This window comes from Accipiter gentilis, chromosome 4, assembly GCF_929443795.1.
Source record: "Accipiter gentilis chromosome 4, bAccGen1.1, whole genome shotgun sequence".
NCBI classification, from domain to species: Eukaryota; Metazoa; Chordata; class Aves; order Accipitriformes; family Accipitridae; genus Astur; species Astur gentilis.
In genome coordinates, this window is record NC_064883.1 from 4,567,149 (window position 1) to 4,591,467 (window position 24,319).

Sequence of the window (24,319 nt, forward strand, 5' to 3'; positions counted from 1 at the left end):
TTGAACAGCCCGCTCAGTTCAGGCGGTTCAGCTTTGATTACCCCCAAATACAGGCAGCCAGCTATGACTCCGGCAGATTTAGAGGCCATTCTGTGGTAAATCTGCAAAATAAGCTGCTGAGTGAAGTGTATTGCTACTTTACTGTAAAAGAAACAAAGGAGTAGGAAGGACTTTTCAATGGTACAGTTTATCAGTCATTTATAAACTCTGACCGACTGAGCTCTGAAGGGGAAGATAAAAACCAGTAACAACCAAAAAGAAAATCCAGCCCACAACATACCTGAAACTTCTGCTGTTAGCTCTATTCTGAAATAGGGGCTGTACAAATATGTACCTTTTTTACAAAACAAATCTGTTTGTGATGCATATCCTCTTTTCAGTCTATTTATTTTAATCATTCAAGTTACCCTCTATCCTTGCTAACCCTGTAAAATGTACTTGGGCAAGGCAAGGACCCCGCTCCTGCTCTCTCTGGAGCATCAACGGAGACACTTAAGGTCTCTCTCAGTGATGAGATCTGCACAAAACTACTTTGCTCTGTGTCCAGGGAATTGCCCAAGTACATTCATGAATTGAATGTGGTTTGCCGTATTTTTATTACAGGTGGCAGCAGTCAAGGAACAAAAAGACCATTCCTCACAAAGTCCTGGTAGGATCAGAGGTCAGGTTAGGGCTGAAACACACAATTTTTAGTTGTTAAGCAGGAATATTTGCTCCGAAAGGCCTTGGTAACATGCAGTCCCACAACTGGAGTTGCATAGAAAGGCTTATAAAAGACCTAAAAGCCCCACCATACGCTGTTAAGTGATTCCACCTAGTACAAAAGACACTGTAAAATGGCTGCAGCCAGAACACAAGACCCCACAAGTAATGAAAGCTGCCAAAGCAGCTATCTAAAAGGAAGCTAAAAATGAGCATACTCCCAGTTGCACAGCACTTTTCCGGGATGTCTGCACTGTCTATCACGCTTTGGAAGTCACAGCTTGCAGAATAAACAAATTAATTGTCTGACATTGTGGCTGGAAACCACCGCCGGCACAAAATGGAAGCAGCTACAACAATAAGTAGAGGAAGGCTAACTGCCAGGAAGCAAAGAAATTGTGCTGATGATGTATGTCGGGGCAGGATAGGCAGATCTTTGCAAAAACAAATTAATAAATGTTATTAAATGTCAATAGCTTGTAGCGAGCACCTAGAGATGCCAGCCACCCGGCAGCAGAGGGGCTGGCCACCAGCCCGCCCTGGGAAGTGCTCTGGGTTTGTCTGTCATTGCTGTTGTTTCCAGCAGAAACTGTGCTCGCCATCCTTTTGTCTCATCTAGCTAGCTATTCTGCAGATGAAGAGCAGCCGTAACTTTCCATGGCTGAAGAACCCCAGATTTGCTATTGAAACCAGGGTTTCGTTTTGTTGGTTTTTTTAAAATTGACAGAACTCAAAACACTTCATAAAAATAAGCAGGTGTTATCCCACATCTTGCATGTGGGAATACAGACCTGTGGACCTAAGAGCAACCCACTAAGGGGAAAAAAAGGCCTGTCCTCTTTTCATTATTTTTACACAAATGGAAAAGTTTGAAAGGTTTCAGGGTTTTCTCATTTCTTAAAAAGAGAAAAAGGCCCAGAGGACAGGACAGGCAGACAAGGAAGGTGTCACCCCCACCGAGCTACCAATATGTGGATGCTCATCCACAACTGCAAAAAATGCTCCAGCAAAGACAAAGCAGGCCATGCTTGATAAATCCTAATAGTTTCTAAGGTGAAAAAAAGTCTTGTGGGCCTCAGAGGGTAAGAAAAAAACCCCCAATTTTGATGACAGAGCTTGAAGGAAATTATTCACAGGGCTACTAATGCCCATTAGCCATTAGCCACTGGTGAGGCTGGAAACAAACCCCATTTTTCATGATGCCTCACACCAACACATCTTCCGATTCCACAAACCTTGGCCTAATGTTAAATATATGCCCCAAAACATCAAAAAGCTGATTTTCTTTCTGGGGAGTTTGAAACACTTCTGCTGGCCAGCTGGCAGAGAGGCAGCTACTGATGAAACGGGGGAGATGCATTCAATCAGCTGCAAATCTGCAGCAACCAGATTTCTCCAGTGAGGGTACCACAGCATCCCTAAGACTACGCATGGATTTCTCCACAATTTCGATTTTCACTGAACTCCTGACCTTTTTAGCAAACATGTCAATGTCTCCAGACAGAACAGTCATCACCTTGAAACAATATGTGAGGGGAAAGAATGGCTGAGATTTTCTGCTTCTCCACTTCAGTAATTTAAACAGAGAGGAAGGTGCTGGTATGCACTTCCATCTGCTTTCTTCAAATTAAAAAAAAAAAAAAAGGAGATGAAATGTATATAATTAAAAAGTTACAGTTAACTTCCTCTCAGTAATGTCTGTAGGATGATTTTTGGCCTGCTAGGAAACTCCAGATGGGAAGAGTAATGAATATAATTTAATATGAATAACATGAGATCAAAGAAACGCTTTTCTGAGTTGCAGCGCACTGAGTTATTTCACACAGTTTAATGGAGAACTCGGGAATAAATTATTGCATTTTGCTATTTTCTTATATTTTTGTTTATGCAAATCAGTTCCCTTTAACCTAATTTGTGGAGGACCAGACCTATAACCCAATAAAACCATAAAATGTCACTAGGATGGTCGTACAACTGGCTAGCACTTATCCAAAAGGCTATGTGTTGTTAACTGCTCATCGTTTTTTTTCTTCTCTTCCCCTCCAGTGCCTCAGGATTTATACCACCAATTAAGACAATAATGAGTGCCCCAGGTTGACCTCCCAGGAGCAAGAATTAATTAAGCGCAGTATTTCTTCATAAAGAATGACACTTTTCCAAACCATTTATGTAGCTGCTCTCTTGCATGGAAGCACAGTATCAGGAGAGACTTTCCAAATTGTTATCCCCCAAATGTACGACTGATTTTGGTTTACGCTGTTTGGGTCTCTGTTCTTATGCATTTGAGTTTTCGGGTGGTTGGAGCAGGGGCACCATCTTCCAAGGACAATGTCACAATTTTACTAGACATACACGGAATTTTTTTGCACAGAGCTACAAAGGAAAGACACTAAGCAACAGCTATTCTAACAAAGTAGTAGACCTCCTAGTAAAAACAAACAAAAAAACCCCGCCAAGCTATACCCATGCAGAGACATGCAGATTCCTGCAGCAGGCAGGACAAGGAAAAGACTCATGTTAGCTATGCAATTACTATGCTGCAATTACTTGTAGTAGTCTCTCAAATTAGCCTCTCCATTTAGCTGCTGGCAGAGATGGAAACACGTGAAGAGGAAAGGGCAAGCTCAAACACAAACCTACATGGGAGAAAGAAGGTATGTGCACGCTGCAAGGAAATTCCCCGCACGGGCAGGCTTTGCATCCTCCTCCTCCTCCCCTCCCTGCCTTCACCACAGAGTTCCTGCACATACTTGGCACCGCAGTTATTTATCAGCAGAGGCATGGGGACTTTCATTAATTGTCAGTGAATATAAAAATCTCTGCATTTCTGCACTGTCTGAAATTTATAGAGGCGCTAGTTTCTAACCCACTATCAGCAACCGAATGTTTACAGCTCAGCTGAAATAATAACGCAAACTATGCCACCAATATTTATATACGCCTGCAAGCTGGCTGAAGCGCAATTCCCCTTGCTCTAGCAGACAGATTCGCACAGTCGGCGTGCACAGCCAGCTGTTCCCTGCTCTCTCCCCAACCCAGCGAGAGCCAATGCAGCCCCCCAGCCCGAGCCCAGCCGGCGGGGTGGGTGCCTGTGGGTGCTGGGCCAGCACCCACCTGCCAGGACGGCCAGCGAAGAGCTGGCTCTGGCCGTGCTGCAGCATGGCTCCCGCTTGTCTTTTAAGACTCAGCACGTTTCTGTTCTCTTTGTCCAACCTGGGATGAGTTTTAAAATGTACCTGATCCGCAGCAGAGAAGAAGTTTCTGAGGAGGGATGAAGTGACACATGAAAACAATGCACAAAGCAACCCAAAAATATTCAGAAGAAATAACATGGACATAAACATGCCAAAATAAACCAGATGTCTTGAGCATTATGCTTCCTGGTACATTTTTCAGGCATCCATCTGAATGACTCATGTTCATTATCTCCCCACAATTCTTTTTTTCCTCTTAGTTTTGACAATTGATGTCTAAACTAATATGTTGTATCAGATCTCTTGAAATCTGGCAAGTAGTATCTCGTACTTACTACTTTATGCTACACTCTAATTCCCCCACATTCAGCGACAAAGAAACTCTGTTCATATGGAACTGCCCACTAAACCCTTGTAAAACGTAGAGTTTAGTGAAACTCGGATGCCTGGAAACTAGAAAACAGAGTTCAAGTAAACACCCAGAAATATGCAAGTCTGGCCCTCTAGTACTGGCAGTAGTCAAGGAAAATTACCTTTCCACACTGCAGCTGAAACTCATTACTGAAGGCGACAGCAGAGGGATGAGTTGGAGCTGGACCAGCTTGGCAAACCCACCATTTTTAAGAGTGAGATGGTGGCCATACCCCTCTGCCCAGTTCCCATACACAGTCAAAGTACAGATGCTCAAAACAGTCCCAACAACATGGAAAAGCAGGCTCAGAAAGGTGGATGAAATGCAGACTGTGCCATTGCAAGGGATTAGCAGCCGCACCAACAGAGCCAGAGAAATCAACTGATTTGTTCCCCCAAGCAATAAGGACTCTTAAGGTAACACTAATCGGAGATACGTCTCTCGTTGCAAACACTGACACAAATCACGCTGAAGCAGCATCACAGCTGACAGGGCAAATGCAGCGCTGCCTCCACCTTGCCCCACTGTCAGGCACCACTGTTCATTCAGCCAAGCCCTAGGGAAGCAAGGGATAGTCTGGGACTGGGCAACTTTGACAACGAGAAAACATGACCTTTCAGAGATGAGTGAATGAGCTGGGGCTGATTAATCTAACACAGGAAAATCTTAGCAAGATGTTTTCCTGTTTTCTCCCTCCCCTGCCAGACTTTAATCAATGGCCAGATTCAAGCACAGAGCTCATATAATCACAAGACAATCATTCTTTCAGTTTACGAAAATCACATGGACTTGGGGTAAGATAAAAGGTCCTTCTAGTTAGCTCATCCATTTGGCTCCTGGGTGCTGTGCTTGCATCTCTCCTGTTCAACCTAACACTCCCTTTCTTCTTTCCTTTCAAAAAACCCATAATTTTCACTTCTGTTTCTGTACACGTAGCAGTCACTGTGCATCACTATGGATAAATGTGGGCTGGTTAAGACCATTTGCAGCAGCATCTGAGCAATGCCTTGACCCCCTGATCCAAAAAAAAAAAAAAAAAAAAAAAAGGTAGTGCTCATTCATTTAAAAAATGAAGGGCTGCAGAGCTTTCTCTGAAACGCTCTGCTTAAATCTTCCTAAATCTGGAGCACTGCCAGTCTTTTGGGCCAGCAGAAAGCACATGAGGATCACAGCACACTCTGAAGCGAGGACCTAATAATTTACATATATATTTATCATAGGTGCACAGGGCTCCAAAGCAAGCCAAGCACCCCAGAGATGGGGAAGACCTCTCCCCTGGTGGGAAGATCCATCTGGAGAGCAGCCAGCCAGGACACTTGCAGGAGGAGTGAACAGTAGCCCGTCAAGGCGGCTGTACCACGGCTATAAATCTCCGCTTTCCCTGGTAAGAGCCTGGGAGGAGGGAGAGGGAACCGGCCACAGCCGACAGTAATGGGTCCCATTAAATTGTCACTTTTAAATAGACTCTGAAACAGGAACAAACTTGCTCCGTAAGCATTTGATCAGTCTCCCCGCTGCCAGGCGATGGCAGACCCTGCTCAGGTGCCACGGCTGGGGGCTGCTGGCTCTCCCCTCCAGCACTGGAAGAGTCCCCAGCAGTCACTGAGGTTCACTATATCTGGAGTGAAATCACCGACTGCATTTACAGCCAACCAAATCTGTATTTTTTGGCACTACTTGCGACTGCTGTCTCACCTTGTAATTTATGTGTCCGTTATTCTAGACAGGGGATCCAGAAACAATGTACCTTTTCCCCTTTAAATGTAGGTATTATGACACAGTTTTTATTGCATAGTAACTTTTCCCACTAAAATATATTAAATGAGAAATTTTAAGCATAGCCATATGAAATCATAAGGGACTTCATACACAGAAATGTCTTTCTACTTCTCAGCTGTCTCCTGAATTGAGCTGTGGAAATTGTGGGGACTCCTGCATATTATCAAAGGAAAGAACAATTTATGAGTAGGGACCCTGAATATCTGGCAGACCAGCTGCAGCAGTATACCAATTAAACAGTTACTATACCAAAACTACCAATTACAGAATTGGATGCGTGGCTTCTTTAACACTACAAGAAGTTTTTATAAAACAAATGTCACACCTAGAGGTGTCTCCTGTATATAAGAAGTTCCTCTGAAATAATCAGAATAATATAAAATAGGAGGAAGAACACAAGATGTATGTCCTTTACATGGAACTGAAGAAACAACATAACCATACTTAGAGACTATAGCAAAATCCAGATACAAAGAGGGAAAGATGGGCACATGGGTATAATCTTAACTTTGGCAGTTTCTCATTTTTGGAATGGCTACTCAAAAATGGAAGAGTTTTTTTAGTAAGGCATTTGTTTTGTTTTACAGGGGGAAGAAAAAGAAGAATGTATACAATAAACAAACTAAAGAAAGAATCTGTAAAGCTGACTACTAGAAATATCAAATCTTGGAAAATGACATCCAATTGTCTTTCCTGCTATAGCACAAGACTGGAATTTCACAAAGAGCAGCTCTGCAAAGCTCAACAGCTCTGGGATCCATGCTGCAAATTCAATTGCACTCCATTTCCAGAAGAAGCTAAAGAAAATACCCCTTTAGGAAACTTCCTCAAAGGAACACTTCATTCGGGATTAGAAAGAACCTCTGTTTCCATTAGCAGGTCAGTCAGTAAGCGCAGAGAGCAATGGAAGGTCACTTTCCAAGGCCAATCAAAGTATTTCTGCAAATTGAGAAGCTGACCGCTTACAAACTGAGTTATGGTTTACAATAACCAGAAAATACAGATCGCTGTATCTTTCAAAATAAATTCAAAATAAGTGGTAAACAAAGAGCATCTAAATATCTATTTAACATGTAAGTGAACAGAATTAGATAATGTATAATTCCATTTTGTACATTTATGAAACCCCTTAACTTTGGATTTACTTCTCTAAGATGTGCCAATCAGAAAATCTTTGTTAAGAAAGACGCAAACTGCAATTTAAAAAGATGCCTAAAGCAAGCAGAACAGTGACCCCAACCATCGCACCAGCACCAAAGTCAACACTCAGCCAGAACTACGCTCAGCAAACTATTCTGTTCTCGCCCTTTCTTCCAGGGAAAACAGTGCACTTTCGTGTGGGGTCCAGCAAGCTATCCTAAATCTAAATTCAACAGATCAACTGCTTGTATATCCTTCTCTATCAATGTCTCATTAAACAGTTTCTTTTTAAAAAGTTCCAGGGTTAGAAAATGAAAGCTAGTACATTGTAATTTTACATGTCTGTAATTGTTGTTCAGTAAGCATAAATAAATATGGCATACTATTAAAAAAAAAAAAAAAAGGTAGGCTATTACTGTTAACAGAAAATCTCAGGGTACTCATTTCTGAGATGTTTGCTCAGATATCCATATTTCCTTATCTGCTGAATTACCTCTGCAAACAATACTTCTACAGATCATATTATAAAATGTTGTATTAAATGTGGTGGAAAGCTGCATTTTTTTCCTAGACTGTAGCAAATTTCTGGGTGTGCAGAGGACAGCCTGTACTCCATAACTATAATTAAAGGCCACATGTGGTTCTTAAACTAATGGAGAGCTATGAAATAGATTGACAAGATGAGAACAAAATAAAAGGTTTTTCCCTCTCTCTAGTGAAGAAAATTGAAAAAGTAAAACCCATTAGAACCTACTTACAGGAAAATAAAAACACACTCCACATCCATTGCATGCAAACCAGGGGACTTTTCAGCAGGCAAGGGTACCAGCCTGAATTGCAGCCCACTTGCTTCTGGCATCTCTGGTCAGTACTTCACGATGTGATTTGCATAGACAGCACTTTTTACACATACATATAATTGATTTTGTTCTGTGGAAGCCGTTGCAAACCATGCGCACGGTACTGATCTGGTGTGAACCTCGGCTCTCTCAGCCATCTGCTAATAAGCCACAACAGCTACAGGCAGGTGAAAGTTGGACAGAAATATGACAAACACATCTACAAGGACTTTTCAGTACCTATCTTGGTACAAGAAACCATGATTCAACTCCAACAAGTACATACACATGTACATTTCAAGTTTATTCTTTTTATGATGCACCTTCTCAGGTATAGAAAGGAATAGACACTGCCAGAAGAGTAAGACTCAACAATTTTAGTTTAATAATATGTCTGCATCCAAACTGTCCAGGGGAGATGGCCACATGCAGGAGGAGCGCTAGTTGGTACAGCCAGAAACCTTCCAGGTACGCAGCACGGCAAAGTAGTGCCCCAAAACGTGGCTGGTCGCCAAAGCAAGATCATTTAAGAGTCTGATGCTGCTGTTCTTTTTTGAGAAAGCCTTCACTGACAGTATATTGGGAATTTTGCACGAGAAGGGACTGAAAAATTTAAGCCAAACAATTATATGTCATTATTTCACAGTTTATGCAAAATAAGAGAGTATTTTCCAGTTCCTGTTTCCACAGGACATTAGCCCTTGTGCTCACAAATAACTGGAGCAGTGTGGTTAGCATGGTTAGAAAGTGATTTGGGATAATCTCTGCACTTCTATAGCACCGGCACCACTGCCAGAAAAAAACATGAAAGTAATTAGTAAAAACAACTATTCTCACAGTTTAAGATGAACCCCCAATCTATGACTGAGGGCAACGGGCAGGATAAGAGGAAGATTAGCTGTGGATGTATGTCCTATACCCCCTACCGACACCGCTGCTCTTTGTCTGCCTCTGCTCCAGAAGCCCAATGCAGGGGAGCAGCAGAGGTATAATCCACAACTTGGGCCCAAAGCACTGGAAATCGCAATACAGCATTCAAGCACACACCAAAATTTTCATTTTTGTTATCTGTCACGGTTGGCAATTAGGTTTTTTTTCTTCATTCATGTCATTCACACAACCCAGAAAGAGATTTTAAAATACATGGCAAGATACAATTTTTTTTCCTGATCCCATCTATTTCATCATGCTTACTTGCTCTCAGTGGGCTTCCAATAAATGTATGCTTCCCCATCCTTCAAAAATTTGAAATAAATTCAGGATCTGGAAAAAGTTTTACCTTCCAAACAAAGAGAAAAATTAATTAAGAACTTACTGAAACAGATACCAGCTTCTCATAGGACACCTAGCTTTCCTGGTTTTGTTATTTTAAAAACTAAAATTGCAAAGACAGCATTAAAACAATCAGGTCTCCTCTGATAGTATGAAATATATAAAAACTCCAGGTTTTCAGTACTATGTTTATATCAGTTGCAACTTATTTAATGCCTCTCTGCATATGGCACTGCTTTCTGCAAACGAATGGCTTTCAACATTGCTACACTGCAAAGTGCTTACAGTTTAAGATCTGATGATATTAATAGAATGCAAAAATGTATCTAAAAATACATTTTTCACCTTCTAAAAAATGATTGTTGATTTAGCTGAAACTAGGAGCAATTTTCCATGATTTGAGGAATTTTTCATAGCTGTGCATGAACGACAGCATGCATCTCTACTGCTGGCACTGTCACTTACTAATACAGCTTAAATGGAGACAAATACAGCTTGATCGTTCAAGCTGATCTATATTTTTCTTTGAACCAATAGAAGCTTTTACAATTGCATTGCTGCAAACAACATTACTTCTTTCCCTGATACAAATCATACCACGCATGTATTTTCAGCTTTACATTTCTTACTTTTTTTTCAGTTGTAGGTGATTAAAACATGCCAGGAAAACAAAGCCAAGCAAATATATGGAATATTATGGTTTTATGAAGTTTGCTTTTATTTTTTAGTGTTAGGTAACCGATAAAATTCTACATCTGAATCCTTACTTCCCAGTAAAAGGGCATAAATACAGACTTTAATTACCTTATAGCTAGAAGCTAACACGTGCAAGAATGGTGTTATCAAAAAGAACTGCTGCTTAAGATCCCTCTACAATCCCAGAACTGCCTAAGAAAATGCAAATTTGTCCTCACATGATTTAAGAGGCATTATCAAAAGAAAAAGGCATCTGTCCGGAAGGACACTGTTCCATGAAGGGAACTTGGCTATGACAATCCCTAAAACATTTTAGGCCGCTCATCAACATTTCTTGCAGACCCAAGCATAATATCCTTGCCATCGAACTTCAAATAAAATAAATAAAATCAAAACCAGTTCTACTCTCTGCCAGTAGCATTTTGTAAATCCATTGTTGACCAGTGCTGACCACAGATTCATGTCCTGCAATGGCGGAACACCAACCCTCTCAGTGTCCAGAGGGACATAACCATGGGGGACATCATGGAGAATATTAACACAGCTATGCTTTGGGCATCTACCCAATGGCTCATGGGGACAGGCTGCTCTGGAGGGTGATGCAGAGTAGATCTAGTTTAGGTGCTCTGAATCAGCCATCAGAGGAGCTCCTCTCTCTCCACTGACGGCAGAGAGCACACAGTCTGATTCAAAGTTAGGCAACCAATTTTGGGCCTTGGGCTGGGTGGTAGGACTGCCTCCCACTGCATCTGTAAGCAAGTAAGACAAAGCTGTAACAAAATGACAGCTTTTCTCCCAAGCTAAACATCCACGTGGATCAGCAAATCTGGACAAAGCAAAACCTGTTTCATTTTCTCTCTTTTTTTCCTTTTCTTCTCCTATGTGTATCTTATCTTTTTTGTGGCAGTCAGTCCAATTATAGACCTAAGTTTCAGAGTTTTTATCAACACCCATTTTCCGTACTGCTAAAAGTCTTTGCAATAAAAAAAATAAAAATAAAAAAATTGAGCCAGGAAGGTGTCAAACAAATAGGCATATTTTCATAGCTGAAGATGTTTGAAAATATATTAAATGTGGCTACCCTTTTAATTTAAGGATCCCATATTAGATATGATTTTATATGAAAACTCTGATGGAAGGAAAGCTATTCTTCCTTTACGATAAAGTCAACCTGGGATCACTCGGTATTGAAGTAGATTTATCTACGTTTTTGTCCATTAGCATCAACAAGAGGCAGAGAGGCACCTTGATCATTCAGACAAACCTGCTGGACCGTAAACCTACCCTCTTATATGCTGTGCTGTCTTCTCTCCTGAAACTGCTCTAGGCATCTTTGCTGCCCACCGAGTTGAAGCCAGGAATCCAGGCAGGATTGCCAGCAGAGGAATGCCATCTTTTAAACGGCCAGAACAAGAGACAAGGCTTTCAGAGACAGCTGAAGCTGCCAGAACACCATCTTCTCCTCCTTGCCCACACAAAGATGGCATTGTGTGGGGAATCCAGCCCGCTACTCTCAGTCTTCCTTTCTGCAAACCCGGTTACAGTGACGAATCAAGTCAGGACCAAAGAGCTGAGCTTTCAGTGACAGCCCTATAACCACTTGTACCAGCTGGATAAATCCAAGTTGCTCATTTTGTATGGAATTCATTTGCGTGCTGTCTAGCAACACGCAGAGATCAGGGTGGGGAAGAGATTTCAGCAGTCTTTAACTGAGGTCATGAAACACACGAGTAGATTCCAAAACCCACCTCTGAAACGCCACAGTTTACAAAATGGGAAAGTTGTAAATAAGCTGAATATTATCAATGTATTGTATTTTACTCACAAAATACAAGTGCACCGTGAAGATCAGTTTGGTTTGAGATTCTAATACATACACAAAGCCATCGACGGGCTAAGAGGCACATCAGCCTTTTGCAGCATAACACCCAGAAATAAAGACGAAGCCACGATTTTTTTTTCTTAAACCAGTTAAAAACACACAAAAAAAATCCTGACTGCTGAATTTGACCGACCAAATTGAGAAAAAGCTCAGGATATCATCCTTCTGAAAGCTCCCAAACTTCAAATTTGGAAAGCAAGAAGTCAGGTACTCTCAATCTACAATCGCAAATAGAATTTTCAGCATGAACATACTAAAATTAGAGAACAAGATAGGTTAAAATTATTTAGACAGCTCCTAAACTTTCATTGTAGTTCAGAAGTGCATATTATGGAACACTCCAGCCCCTAAAAACCTTGAAAGGCTAGCCAAAAACAGGCCACAGAGCAGTCTTTCTAGTGAGGCACAGTACTGAAGACTTGGGTAATGAGTAAGACAGAAGGATCACTTAAAAAAAGGGTGCTCAGAATACTGAAAAAAGTGTTTGGCAAAGGAGGTTAGGAAGTTGTTCCCAGGTACCTGAAAAAATAAGGTCCAAGGATGATGGCGAGTGGGAAAAGGGGAAGGAAGGACAGGAGAAGGGACCAATCTAATCACCACGCAAGAAGACCACAGCAATGGTTTGACAATGAAGGCAGCTGAAGGCAGATTCTGGAGGAAAAAGGACAACAAATCGTGAATTACAATGCTGCAGATCAGAAATTATGTCATCATGGCATGATGTCCGAAAAAACTGCATGGCGTGAGATTACAGTTGGTGATGTCACAAAGAGAGAGGATGGAAAGTTCTGTCTTCATGAACTCTGTGCCCAAGGTAGCGGTGAGGCGAGCAAGAGGATACACCAGGGGAAGACAGCAGGGGAGAAGTCAGAGATGGGGGTAACTTTGGAAATCATCCATGGGTTGGTTACAATTGAGGGACGATAAAATTTCCAATGCAGTGGTTCCCAAACTGAGCATCACAAGGTCATCATCACCATCCACAGCTCTCCAAGGGCTCCTGGCTGGAAGGGTCTCCATTAAGATTACACCCTTTATGAGCAGAATATTGCCATGACCTCCCCCATTGGTCTACCATAAAACAAGTCAGTAACGTGCTTTTGAGAGAGAAAACCAAAGAACTGAACCTCAGAGAACAGCATCAGGAAGTGGATAAAGAGCCATTTAAGGAGACATTGAATAAACAGTAAGCAAAGTAGGAGGAGAATCTAAAGAGCCCTGAAAACCGGGAAAAAGAAGGCCTGCTGAATCAAAGGCAGTCATCAACCCAAAACCTAGAGGACAGAAAGCTGTCTGTCCCTTTGCACTAGATGGAGACTGCTAGCGATCACTGTGATAGCAGCTTCACTGGAGCTCAAAGAAGAAAGGCAAAGGAGAAGGAAAGACAGAGAGAACTAGAAGAAAACCAAGGGAAAGCCAGCACAGAAAAAGAAAAAGAACAGGGCCCTAATTAGATAACTATAATATGAGCAGAATTTTCCATTGTGTTTCCCTTGAGAAACAAGATTGCCAGGAGTTCAAAGGAAAAGGTAAATGAGTCAGAAAGGAAAAAGGAAAAGACTTGAGAAAAGGACCTCAGAGCAGAGGGAGGTGCAATGCAGGAGGAAAAAGGAATGAATTTACGGTTTAACATCACAGAACAGAGATTGCAAATCAGCTGAAGAAAGCAGTGATGGGAATAGAAGTGAAGAAAGAGAAAAGGCAACAAGGTCAGAGGAAAAGAGAAAAAAAAGGAGAATTAATACTTGATTTAGCTGACATTTTAGTCTAGCTTCTTATGGAATGAGCTTCGTGCAACCCAGCTGTCCGTAAGCGAGGTTGCCTCTCCCCATCCCAACAGCTTTTGAACACGCTGGTCAGCTTCAGTGAAACTCCAAATCTCAAAGAAAATAAAGTTCTTTACATGGACATGTGTGTTCAGGTAAAGGAGAAATAAATTTCTATTCCTAACTAGACAAAAGGCTGTAACATGAATCCTTCCTTATTATTGCTCCCTGATTCACCAGAGAATCAGCATGAAAATCCAGCTCCGTACCGAGCAGAAGCCTTCAGTGAAACTCAGGCTCTCTAAAAAACCTGGGCTAACCAACTAAAAGGCAGAGATCCAGAGGAGACAAGGCTTCCCCAGTGGCAGTGCTCAATGCTTATTGAAACCTGCAAAGCAACTGGCTAAATTTTTGTACAAAGAAAGCTAGCAAGAAAGAGAAGCGTGAAGAACTGATACTGGGAACCAAGGGTGAAGGTAGACTTGAGTACAGGCAGGAGCCTGGATGGTTAGAAATAAGAAGTATAACGTGGCAGCTTTCTTATGGCACAGGACCAAGAAATAACTGTGTGAAAGCAAACGTAGAGCAAAGATGAAGGAAAAGAAAAATAAACCAAACAGTTCAAAAGGACTCAAGAGAAAAAGGTAACATTCTTCAGAGAAAGAGCAGAAACTGGCAACGTAGAGGTTTCTGAGGCTGTCTCTGGTGTTGTGCTCACCTACTGGCTGCTGCCTGCTGTCATCCAGCACACCACTTCTGTTGACCTGAAAGCTCAGACAACTTTCAACAGCAAATGTAGTACATGACTGTCCACCAATGGGACCACTGGTTGACTCAGTGGTCTCATCATGTTCTTTGCCATTTTCTAGCACTCACGAAGGAAGTTGATTTAATCGGTGGAAGAGATTCATAAAGTCCTAGTCCAATCTCTTGAAGAGCTAGCATCAACTAACCCAAGTATTACCAGTCTCAAGCAGCTAAGTTACTGCTTTAAAAACTTGTTATTTCTCATAGACTGACAGGTTTTCTATGTAACTAATCGGTGGGGTTTTTTTTCTTTTTTTTTTTTTTTTCTTTTTTTCCCCCTTTTAACAGCAGTGTGCTGGTTTTGGTTAGGATAGAGTTAATTTTCTTTACAGTAGTTAGTATGGGACCATGTTTTGGATCTGTGCTGAAAACAGTGTTGATAACACAGGGATGTTTTCGTTGCTGCTGAGCAGGGCTCACACAGAGCCAAGGCCTTTTCTGCTCCTCACCCCACCCCACCAGCGAGGGGGCTGGGGGGGGCACAAGGAGTTGGGAGGGGACACAGCCGGGACAGCTGACCCCAACTGACCACAGGGGTATTGCGGACCATACGGCGTCATGCTCAGCATAGAAAGCTGGGGGAAGAAGAAGGAAGGCGGCGACGTTCAGAGTGATGGCCTTTGTCTTCCCAAGTCACCGTTAGGCGTGATGGAGCCCTGATTTTCTGGAGATGGCTGAACACCTGCCTGCCCATGGGAAGTAGTGAATGGATTCTTTGTTTTGTTTTGCTTGTGCGTGTGGCTTTTGCTTTACCTATTAAACTGTCTTTATCTCAAACCATGAGTTTCTTCACTTTTACTCTTCCAATTCTCTCCCCCATCCCACTGCAGGGGAGTGAGCGAGTGGCTGTGTGGGGCTTAGTTGCCGGCTGGAGTTAAACCACGACAAGCAGCTATTGCTAAGTGCTGAACTACCCCATCTTGCAAATTAGCAAATAACTGAACATGATTTTGTTGTTGTTGTTGTTGTTGAATAGTGGCTAACACAAGATAGATTTCTTCACGTATTTTGACAAGTACGGTCTTGCTTTAATTATTTATGAAAACGCTTTGCAGTATCCAATAAAAGCCCTACAGTATATTTTTGCATATTTTTCAAAAATAATGAAGTCTTAGGGACATGTGACCTTTCTGCTACAGTCTGCAATTACATCTGTGCTTAGAGGGAAAGTGTGGGTGAGCAAATGACACCACAATTTGTGTGTTGGCATCTGAGTATGATGAGATTTCCTATTTAATGAAATCAGCTACAGAATATTCTTACCATAGTTCTTCCTAACAGACACTTAAATTTTGATAGTTCTGTGGCAGCTAAAAGAAAAAAAAACCAAACACGATATCCAAGGAAAACCTCAATACCAGAAAGAGATTCTAAAACTGAGGTGAGCTTAAATAGTTACTTTCACTACTTCAGTTATAAAATATGGGGGGAACAAGACTCCAATCCTATAGTTTTTTGATACAAACCAAGGACTATGATATTTTATGTCAATACAAAAGGCCAGGAGCAACTGTCCTGGTTTCAGCTGTGATACAGTTAATCATCTTCCTAGTAGCTGGTACAGTGCTATGTTTTGGGTTCAGTATGAGAAGAATGTTGATAACACACTGATGTTTTCAGTTGTTGCTAAGTAATATTTAGACTAAGTCAAGGATTTTTCAGCTTCTCACGCCCAGCCAGCAAGAAGGCTGGAGGGGCACAAGAAGCTGGGAGGGGACACAGCCAGGGCAGCTGACCCAAACTGGCCAACAGGGTATTCCATAGCATGTGATGTCCTGCCCAGTATATAAACTGGGGGGAGTTGGGCTGGAGGTGGGATCACTACTCAGGAACTGACTGGGCATCGGTCGGAGGGTGGTGAGCAATTGCATTGTGCATCACTGGTTTTGTATATTCCAATTCTTTTATAATTATTATTGTCATTTTCTTATTGTTATTATTATCATTATTAGTTTCTTCCTTTCTGGTCTATTAAACTGTTCTTATCTCAACCCACGAGTTTTACTTTTTTTCTGATTTCCCCATCCCACTGGGCGGGGTGGGGGGGGGGGGGGAGTGAGTAGGCGGCTGTGTGGTGCTTAGATGCTGGCTGGGACTAAACCACAACAGCACGGAAGAAGTTGCAGGTTCAAAGGACAAAGTAAAAATGGCTAACTGCACAACATCTGAAAAATATTACAACATTTCACAAAAATAAGCCAGCAAAATACTTTTTATTAATTTATTCTAATAACTTCATTTATACAGAAATAGCACCTGTCACATTTTTGACATGCATTAGTATCTTCACTGGACTAAGCACTACACAACTATTTTAATTTGAATGATGAAAATCACAGGTCTTTTCTTTAATTATTAAAAAAGAACATTGCACTAGGGTACCATAACTAATAAATTTAACTGCGAGAACATCTGTCCTATGATATCTTTCTTTTCTCTAGCATTTTTTGCACTACCTTCTTCTTTGCACCCATACTGTTCACTGCGTGTATACCTCTCTTTATTGCCATACACACATGGTTTAGCTGACGTTGCTTCTCTGATGAGTATCTCATTTTTAGACATTCTCTACTTTAGAACAGTTTATTCTATTACCGCATCCTATGGATAGTCAATTCATGCTCTGGCAATCATGGCACTGGAAAGCAGCTAGCAGATGTGCCAGCACTGTAGTCTGCTAGATTAAATTTTGCAAATACCAACCTGCTAATCCTCACATTCCCCATTTGATTTGAGATTAGTTAGATAGTTACGAGACTATGGCAAAAAATTCCAGATGATCAAAACCTGTTCCCAAATTCCACTCCCTGGATATACAGAGGTAGCAGCACACAGAAGAAACCAGGCTGAGAGCAGACACTGACCATGTGAATTCTCAGGGTATACCTGACCTACAGATGGACAGTGAAGAGTCTCGAAGTGTTTTCATTTTATTCTTTGATTATGTCTACATCTACGATCACATTCTCATGTTAGTCAATACTTACGGAAGTCCCTGAAAGACATACTTTGGCAGCAGTTATGAAGGAAAATAATTCTAGGCATGATGGTCATTTACTTGGCTTTACTCATGAATCAGAATTAATTCACACAAGAGAGGTACTGGTGTCTCTGGACACAATCAAGTTACACTTAACCGCATTGTTTTGCCCCTCTCTAAAATAAAATGCTGTCCTGTAAAAGGAAAGGTTGATGATGGCACTCACCTTACATCCCTCACAAGCACTGACACCATAGTGATATCCGGATGACTTGTCTTGACAGACAAAACAGGGCTTGTAAACACGAGGGGGTGGAAGTGGTGAAGGAGGGCTCGGAACAAGTTCCTCAGAACTGGTGCTCTGAGTTTCAACTGCTACAAAAGAAAAAAGAAATATAATTGAATGATTAATGAATGAATTTTAAATAACTGATTATTTACTGTATTACAACTATCATCAAACTGGCCCATATCTTTCTTTGTATAATAAACATTAATTTGTCTTTCCTAGCAAAATTTAAAGGGAACCAAAGTAAGGGAAGTAATGACAGGGCTACATGCTATAGCCTCAGAAGTATGTTTTAAAGTACCCAATCATTTTTCATGATCCAGCTACTCAACACCACAAAAGCTACAGCTCACATCAGATATAAGGCTTGAATCTCTTACCAGGCTCCAAAAATGGACAACTTTGGGCTCATGTTCTGGTTTTAGCCTATTGAATTGTGTGGGATCCATTCTGTGTTTTAGCCTATTGAATTGTGTGGTGCAATTGTGTGTGCACCAGATATCAGCCTTCAAAGGGAAACTGTTTGTGGCATGTGCCCTTCCAATCTGTACCTGATCTTGGGAGAGCCCCTGTATGTCTTGCCTTTTTCTACAAAAGGTAACACTTCCAATGTGCAATTCTGCCACAGCAGGACAGCGGCATGCATCAGGACATATGTAAAGAGACAAACGACTAACTATAAGACCTGAAGTGAAAATTACCTGAACAAGGCATCTTTCGTTTTTTTTAATCTGTAAAACTAGCACAACCCAGCAACACTTCCTTACCTACCTTAGGATTTGTAACGTCAGGAAACCTCTCTGAGAAAGAGCTACTTACACATTATGACCCCACATCCCTTTATTGCCTTAATATTTCTAGATGGTCATTTGTTTTGAACCTGCTGAAAAGCCAGTTATCCCTTTCAGGGAAAGGACGTGAAAGCTCTACGATGCAAGATAAGACCTGCGAACTACATCTTTCCAAAACATCTGCATTAGTTTTCTGTGATATGCTGTCATCATTCCTCACATTTATTGTAGATGTGCAATACATTTTCATGTTTCACCTAGCCGTCTGCTGCTTCTCAGATAAATCCCTCTAACTTTTCAACACATATGCAGAAATGACAGGATCTGTGAACTCAGATCTATCCAGAAATATTAGGCACTATCAGTAGAGCTAAATCTCAAGAGTACTAACAGCAGACCCTAAAGAATATTACTCAATGGAAAAATCTTAGACAAGATTTACTGTACATTATATTTTTCAGATTACAAAGATGATACATTTGTATTAAATTCATGATTCATTGTCAACTTGTGTTCTGTAGAATTCACAGAGGGCATCACGGAGCACGATGCAACTTCTGATTACTTGGGAGAGAAGGGCCCCTTCCTGCAATTTTTACTTGGGTTAAGGTTCTATCAACTTCAAGGACAGACATTTCTTGAGAAGAAAATAAATGCTAGAGTGAAGTGTTAAAGGCTGTGATTCTAAGCAAAGAAATATCTTTCCAACGGGAACAATTTATTTATATATATAACAATAAGGAGGCTGTGAAAAAACAGAAAAGTAAAATAAAGTGGCTCCATATATTGTGACGTTAAGACAACATCCAGAACTGTACTTATGTTTTTCAGTATTAAATACACTGAACCTTGGCTAACCAAAAAACCTACAGGTTCCTACTGCACCAAAAAAACTTTAATGAATTTTTTTCTTAATGAAAACACAGATGAGAATGATCATGTCTTTTCAACAGTAATTTTTGGTATTTAAGAGAGACAGAGAGTGCTCTGTTATTGATCTCTGCACAGCCATCCTGCTTGAATCAATAATCTATTAGTACTTTTAAATTAAAGTTAGATTCATCAAATACCCTTGAGAGGCCTCAAACATTCCTCGCCTTATTTCATGCTCTTACATGAATTATGGTGGCTTCCAATCAGCCTATAGAATAATAAAATTTAAGCTTTAAAACTCTAATACCAGCAGACAATGTGTTTCGTGTTAGCTCATTCAACTCTCCCAGTCCATCTAAAAGGCAGTTTTTAGGCTCCCCATGGGAAAACAAGGTTGTGTCATTCAATAAAACAACTGCACTCTTGCAATCCTTCTGTGATTTCAGATTGGGGAGAGCAGTCTTTTAAGAATAATACCGATACGCTTCTGCTTTTTTCATTATTTCATCCTAAACAAGCACCAGCATCCAACAGTAGTGTTCAAACCACGAACCATACGTACAACAGAGGTCTGTCAGGCACTGGCCAAGCACCAGGAACTTGCGATACCCAAAAGAGATTAAGCAACCAGCTCAGTTCATAAATACACAACATAGCAACTGAAGAGCTGAAGGTGCTGCTAGAGAATTTTCTTCTGGATGATTTGAAAAGGTATACAAGAAGGAAAGAGCCAATGTAAACCAGAAGGACCCCTGTAAAATACCCATATACACACATATGTTCCTGAAAGGGCTTAAGCTGTTCAATACAATACTTGCATCAGCTGAACAACCTTCTAGAGAGTTTTATTTTTTTGTTGTTGTTTGCAAGAAAACCCAGTTTGGGATCATTCACTTTTGATCACAGGCAAGATGTATGGCTTTCTGGAGAAGGCTTGAACTCAGGTTACACATGCTCAACTCCTATTCCTGCTTCTGACTTGCTATTCTTCCTTGGATTTAGCCTTTTTAACTCTTTATTTGAAAATGTATGTACTGCCAGCATGGAAGTGCAGAGATCTAGTGCAGGCATCTGTAGTAATTCATGCTCAGCAGGTATAAAGTGCTATTTCTGTATCATGTCAGTGGCTAGCGGACGCATGACAGCAGAACCTGCTTTTTTTTCTATGCATGTCTGCACATGCATGGCGGAAAAAAGAAAGGATGGGAGGCAGACAGTTGACATCTCCAGAAGAGGCATTTCTAAAGAAGTCTTACGATTTTAGGAAAAATTCAAATTAAAAAAAAAAAAAAAAAAAGGCAACTTCTTTCCATGCCCTGCTGTCTTGTCCTGTGGGATGTGACACTTCAGGGTCCCTACTCACCTGAGAAAACAGAGCCTCAGTGCTGTCACCCAACACCTGAATGCAGCTTAAGCACACAGGGATTCTCAAACAATCGGTCACTTCACGATTCCTAAGATGTCTGAAATATTTCTAAAGGCTAGATAAAGCAGCAGATAAGATCTTTAAAAGCACAGCGTGCTTCGTGAGAGCTAATTTACTGCCAGCTAAACCATGTTGACAGATGGAGGAGGTATTTTACTTTGTGACCAGCTAGAAACAGGCAGGCACTATGGAAATGCCTTGCATTTTGCTAGAAACTTAGATTATTAAGCTTGTATGTTAATGCACACTTTGGACAGTTAAGTCTTAAAAGAATAAGAAGTTGTAAAGCAAATGGCATTTCCTGGATAGCCTCAAGGGAATTTTGAATACTGAGCTCAGGGTCCCTGGTGGAAAGCAGCAATTTCAGCTAATTAGGGTGAATAGCAAAGTGTTGCATTTGGTCAAAACATTCTGTTAACCCTCATTTTTGTTGGCACCAACAAGAGTCTGGATTTTTTGCCTCTTTTTTTTTTTTTTTTTTTTTTGTGAATTCACTGCAGGAGTGCAAGGCACACAGCTCACATACATTAGGCAGAAAGTCAAAGGAAACGCCAAAGTTCAACTAAAGTACAAGTAATTAGAACCAGATCCTCTGCTGCTTGTATGTGTGCATTTGATTGTAGAAGTTATTTATAAGCCTCCAAACATTTGAAAAAATAACTATATACTGTAGATCATTTAATTTTTATGTCTCGTCTGGAAAAAAAGTCTGCTTTTAATCATCTTCCAGGAAAGAGCCAGGAACTGGGAAAGTGGGTCTCAATTGTTTCAATACAAATTTCTCTCTTTCATGTGCCACATAAAACTATACTATCAAATTAAATCCAAAATATCATTGACTCAGCCCCCCCCATCCAATTTTTTTTTAATAAAAAACTTCTTTGAATTTGTCATGCTTAAATAGTTTGCATTGTTACGAGGGGGTTTTTGTTGGTTTTTGTTTTGGTTTTTTTTTTTAACTGTTGTTTGGAAGACAGACAAGGGGAGGGGAAAAAAAAAGGAAAAAAAAAAAGAGTGAGAGAGAAAGAAAACATTATCGTGGAGACTTGCCAGCCTTGACTTAGTAACCTGGCCATGACCCTCCAGCGAGTGTGTGTTTGACCCGGTCACACATGACTCTGGCTGCGTACTGTTGCTGGGTTATAAGTCCCAGATATTTTTACCATATATACAACAGGTGGGGATCACAGACAACAGAAAGAGGAGAACAAAGTCTTCCCTTGTGTGAAGACTCCCATTTTCTCCCTTGCAAAGACACCACCACAAAGCAAAGAAGTCGCGCTACTATTTCACATATTGGCACTCGCTGTGCTGGATCGCTGGTTTACCCGGGGGTTGACGGCACGGAGGTGGAGTGGGCTGGAGTGGGCTCAGGGCAGGAGGACAGAGGGAAAGGCTCAGGGGAAGCCATGTGCAATTGTTAATTGACGCAGAACGAATTACCACAGTCAAAAATCTTTCCTCATAGGGCTGGGTATGCATCGAGGTTCAGGAGGGAATGCTTTTTATTACCAGTGAACACAGCATACCTGGATTAAAACGTAGGCTGCCACAATAACTCCAGATTGAGATATTATCATCAGGATTTTCAGAAGGACTTAAGAAAGTATGTTTTCCACATTTGAGTGTTTCTTTTTTATTATTTGTGTCTTGCTAGCTGCACACATCTGCCTTAAAGCCATGATGCTAAATGTAAGTTATTCTGTTTCAATTCTTGATTACAAATTTTCCAGCATTAATTTTAATCAAGTTATAGTTCATCTCTACAAGACTGTCTAGGTCTTAAAAAAAAAGGTATTATATTATTTGGGCTGAAAGCCAAAAAACCCTCTAAGTCTTCAGGTTTGCTTTTAGTCTGAAAACGGGCATTCCACTTTCAACAGGGACATCAGAAGATGAAACTTTATGACCTGGTTTCTGCTTGAGGGTGCCTGATCCAAAATGATCCTTTTCTGTTATTTCAAAAGCTAAAAGAGGATCCCACAGTATTTCACTACATACTGCTCAGGATTCCTACAGTATGATTAAAATAACAACAAAACCAGCAAGAAGTAGAGGTTGTGGAGCTCTGAAGCCCAATCTGCAAGGTCTTATTTATGGACAAACTGCACACAAGGTCACCTAAAAGATGCCTCAGACCAAGTCATTTTAAGAGTCATGCCTAGGGCACAGGCTGCTGCTGCCAATAGCTATCTCGGACAAGGTGCAAGCCCTGATAGGCGCAGCTGAGTTGGCAGAAGTCTCTAAAGCCAAAGTGCTTTTGCTGTGACGAGTCTTGTCAGTGAAAAGAGTGATACGGACAGCTGGCTTCTGTCCTGTCACATCTGGGAGAAGAGGGGTCCTGCTGAACTCTGCCCTCCACCTCATGAGTACAAGAAGCAGTTAAACACACTCTCCGCTCCGATATCCTTACCCTAATGAAGTTCCAAGAACAAATCTGGCCATTGCTCCACCGCAGGCAGACATACCATCAGGACGGTATTTTCTTCCCCCACCCTTTTGCATCTCAAGTATTTATACAGGACACTATTTTGGGCAGGGTCTCAGGCTGTACAGTAACCAGTGCTGCAGGACCTTCAAGCACTGCTCCAATGCAAATAATGGTAACGATCCTGATGCTGCCAAGTCAAAAGGTATTTGAAAGAATGAACCTTGAAAGGCCTCCATAACCTTAAGAGGAGCCATTACTTGTAAAGCAGGTTCTCAGAGCACTTTCATTTTGACCATTTTAGCATTTCAGTGTTAAAATGCAGACTAACTTCAAAGGATAAGTCTAAAAAAAACCCCAAACCAACCAACCAAAAAAGGCTTCTTCATTTCTTCATATTCAGCAAATGCCTTTGCTGTGTGTATACCAAATTGTATTTGCCAACTGGAATGGCAGAAAAGAAGTGTTTACTCTCATCTGCTGCAACTCCCTCAGTTTAGAACTGGGACAGAGCGAGCCGCATCATATTCCTTCATGCCTTTCATCAACAAAATTGGCAAGTTTCAATTGCAAATCTGTACTGTTAACCTGCAGAGTCATGTAACATAAGTCAACGGAGTCAGTGGATACTGATCTTAGCCATACGACAGGAGTGTAGCCCTTTGAAACCTTTATTCATATCAGGTGATTAGGGCCAGGAAATAAAAGTTCAGCATAGCAGAGCTATCCAGATTTGTTTGCAGTAAATCAGAAGACAACAGCATCTATCTTTTGGTTATCCTTCTGTTCTAGTCTCATAATACAATTTCTGTTCCTTAGCAGCTAACTGCTTCATTTGTAGCACAGATTTTTTTATTCCCACAAATATCCTCTATTGGTTGTCCAATGAAGGGTGGGGATTTTTTTATAACATACTTTTCCATTATGTCACAACCTGGCCTCTTAATAAATCCAGTTGTTAGGCATGCAAATTCAGTGACCTGACTTTACAGTGCCATTTATTAAGACACTCCAGGGGCCCCACCTGCCAGCGCATCTTCCCC

General features: G+C 41.1%; 1 protein-coding gene across 9 annotated transcripts in view; it reads right to left on the reverse strand.

Annotated features, from left to right (window-relative positions):
* RARB (retinoic acid receptor beta) overlaps positions 1-24,319 on the reverse strand; it is a 336,747-nt gene that overhangs the window by 54,570 nt on the left and 257,858 nt on the right. For 8 of the 9 annotated variants that reach the window (XM_049798659.1, XM_049798658.1, XM_049798661.1 and 5 more), the window contains one exon: positions 17,696-17,844. In XM_049798659.1, the coding sequence (XP_049654616.1) occupies positions 17,696-17,844 (149 nt within the window). The remainder of the gene's footprint in view (positions 1-17,695; positions 17,845-24,319) is intronic. The other variant, XM_049798664.1, reaches the window with a different exon arrangement.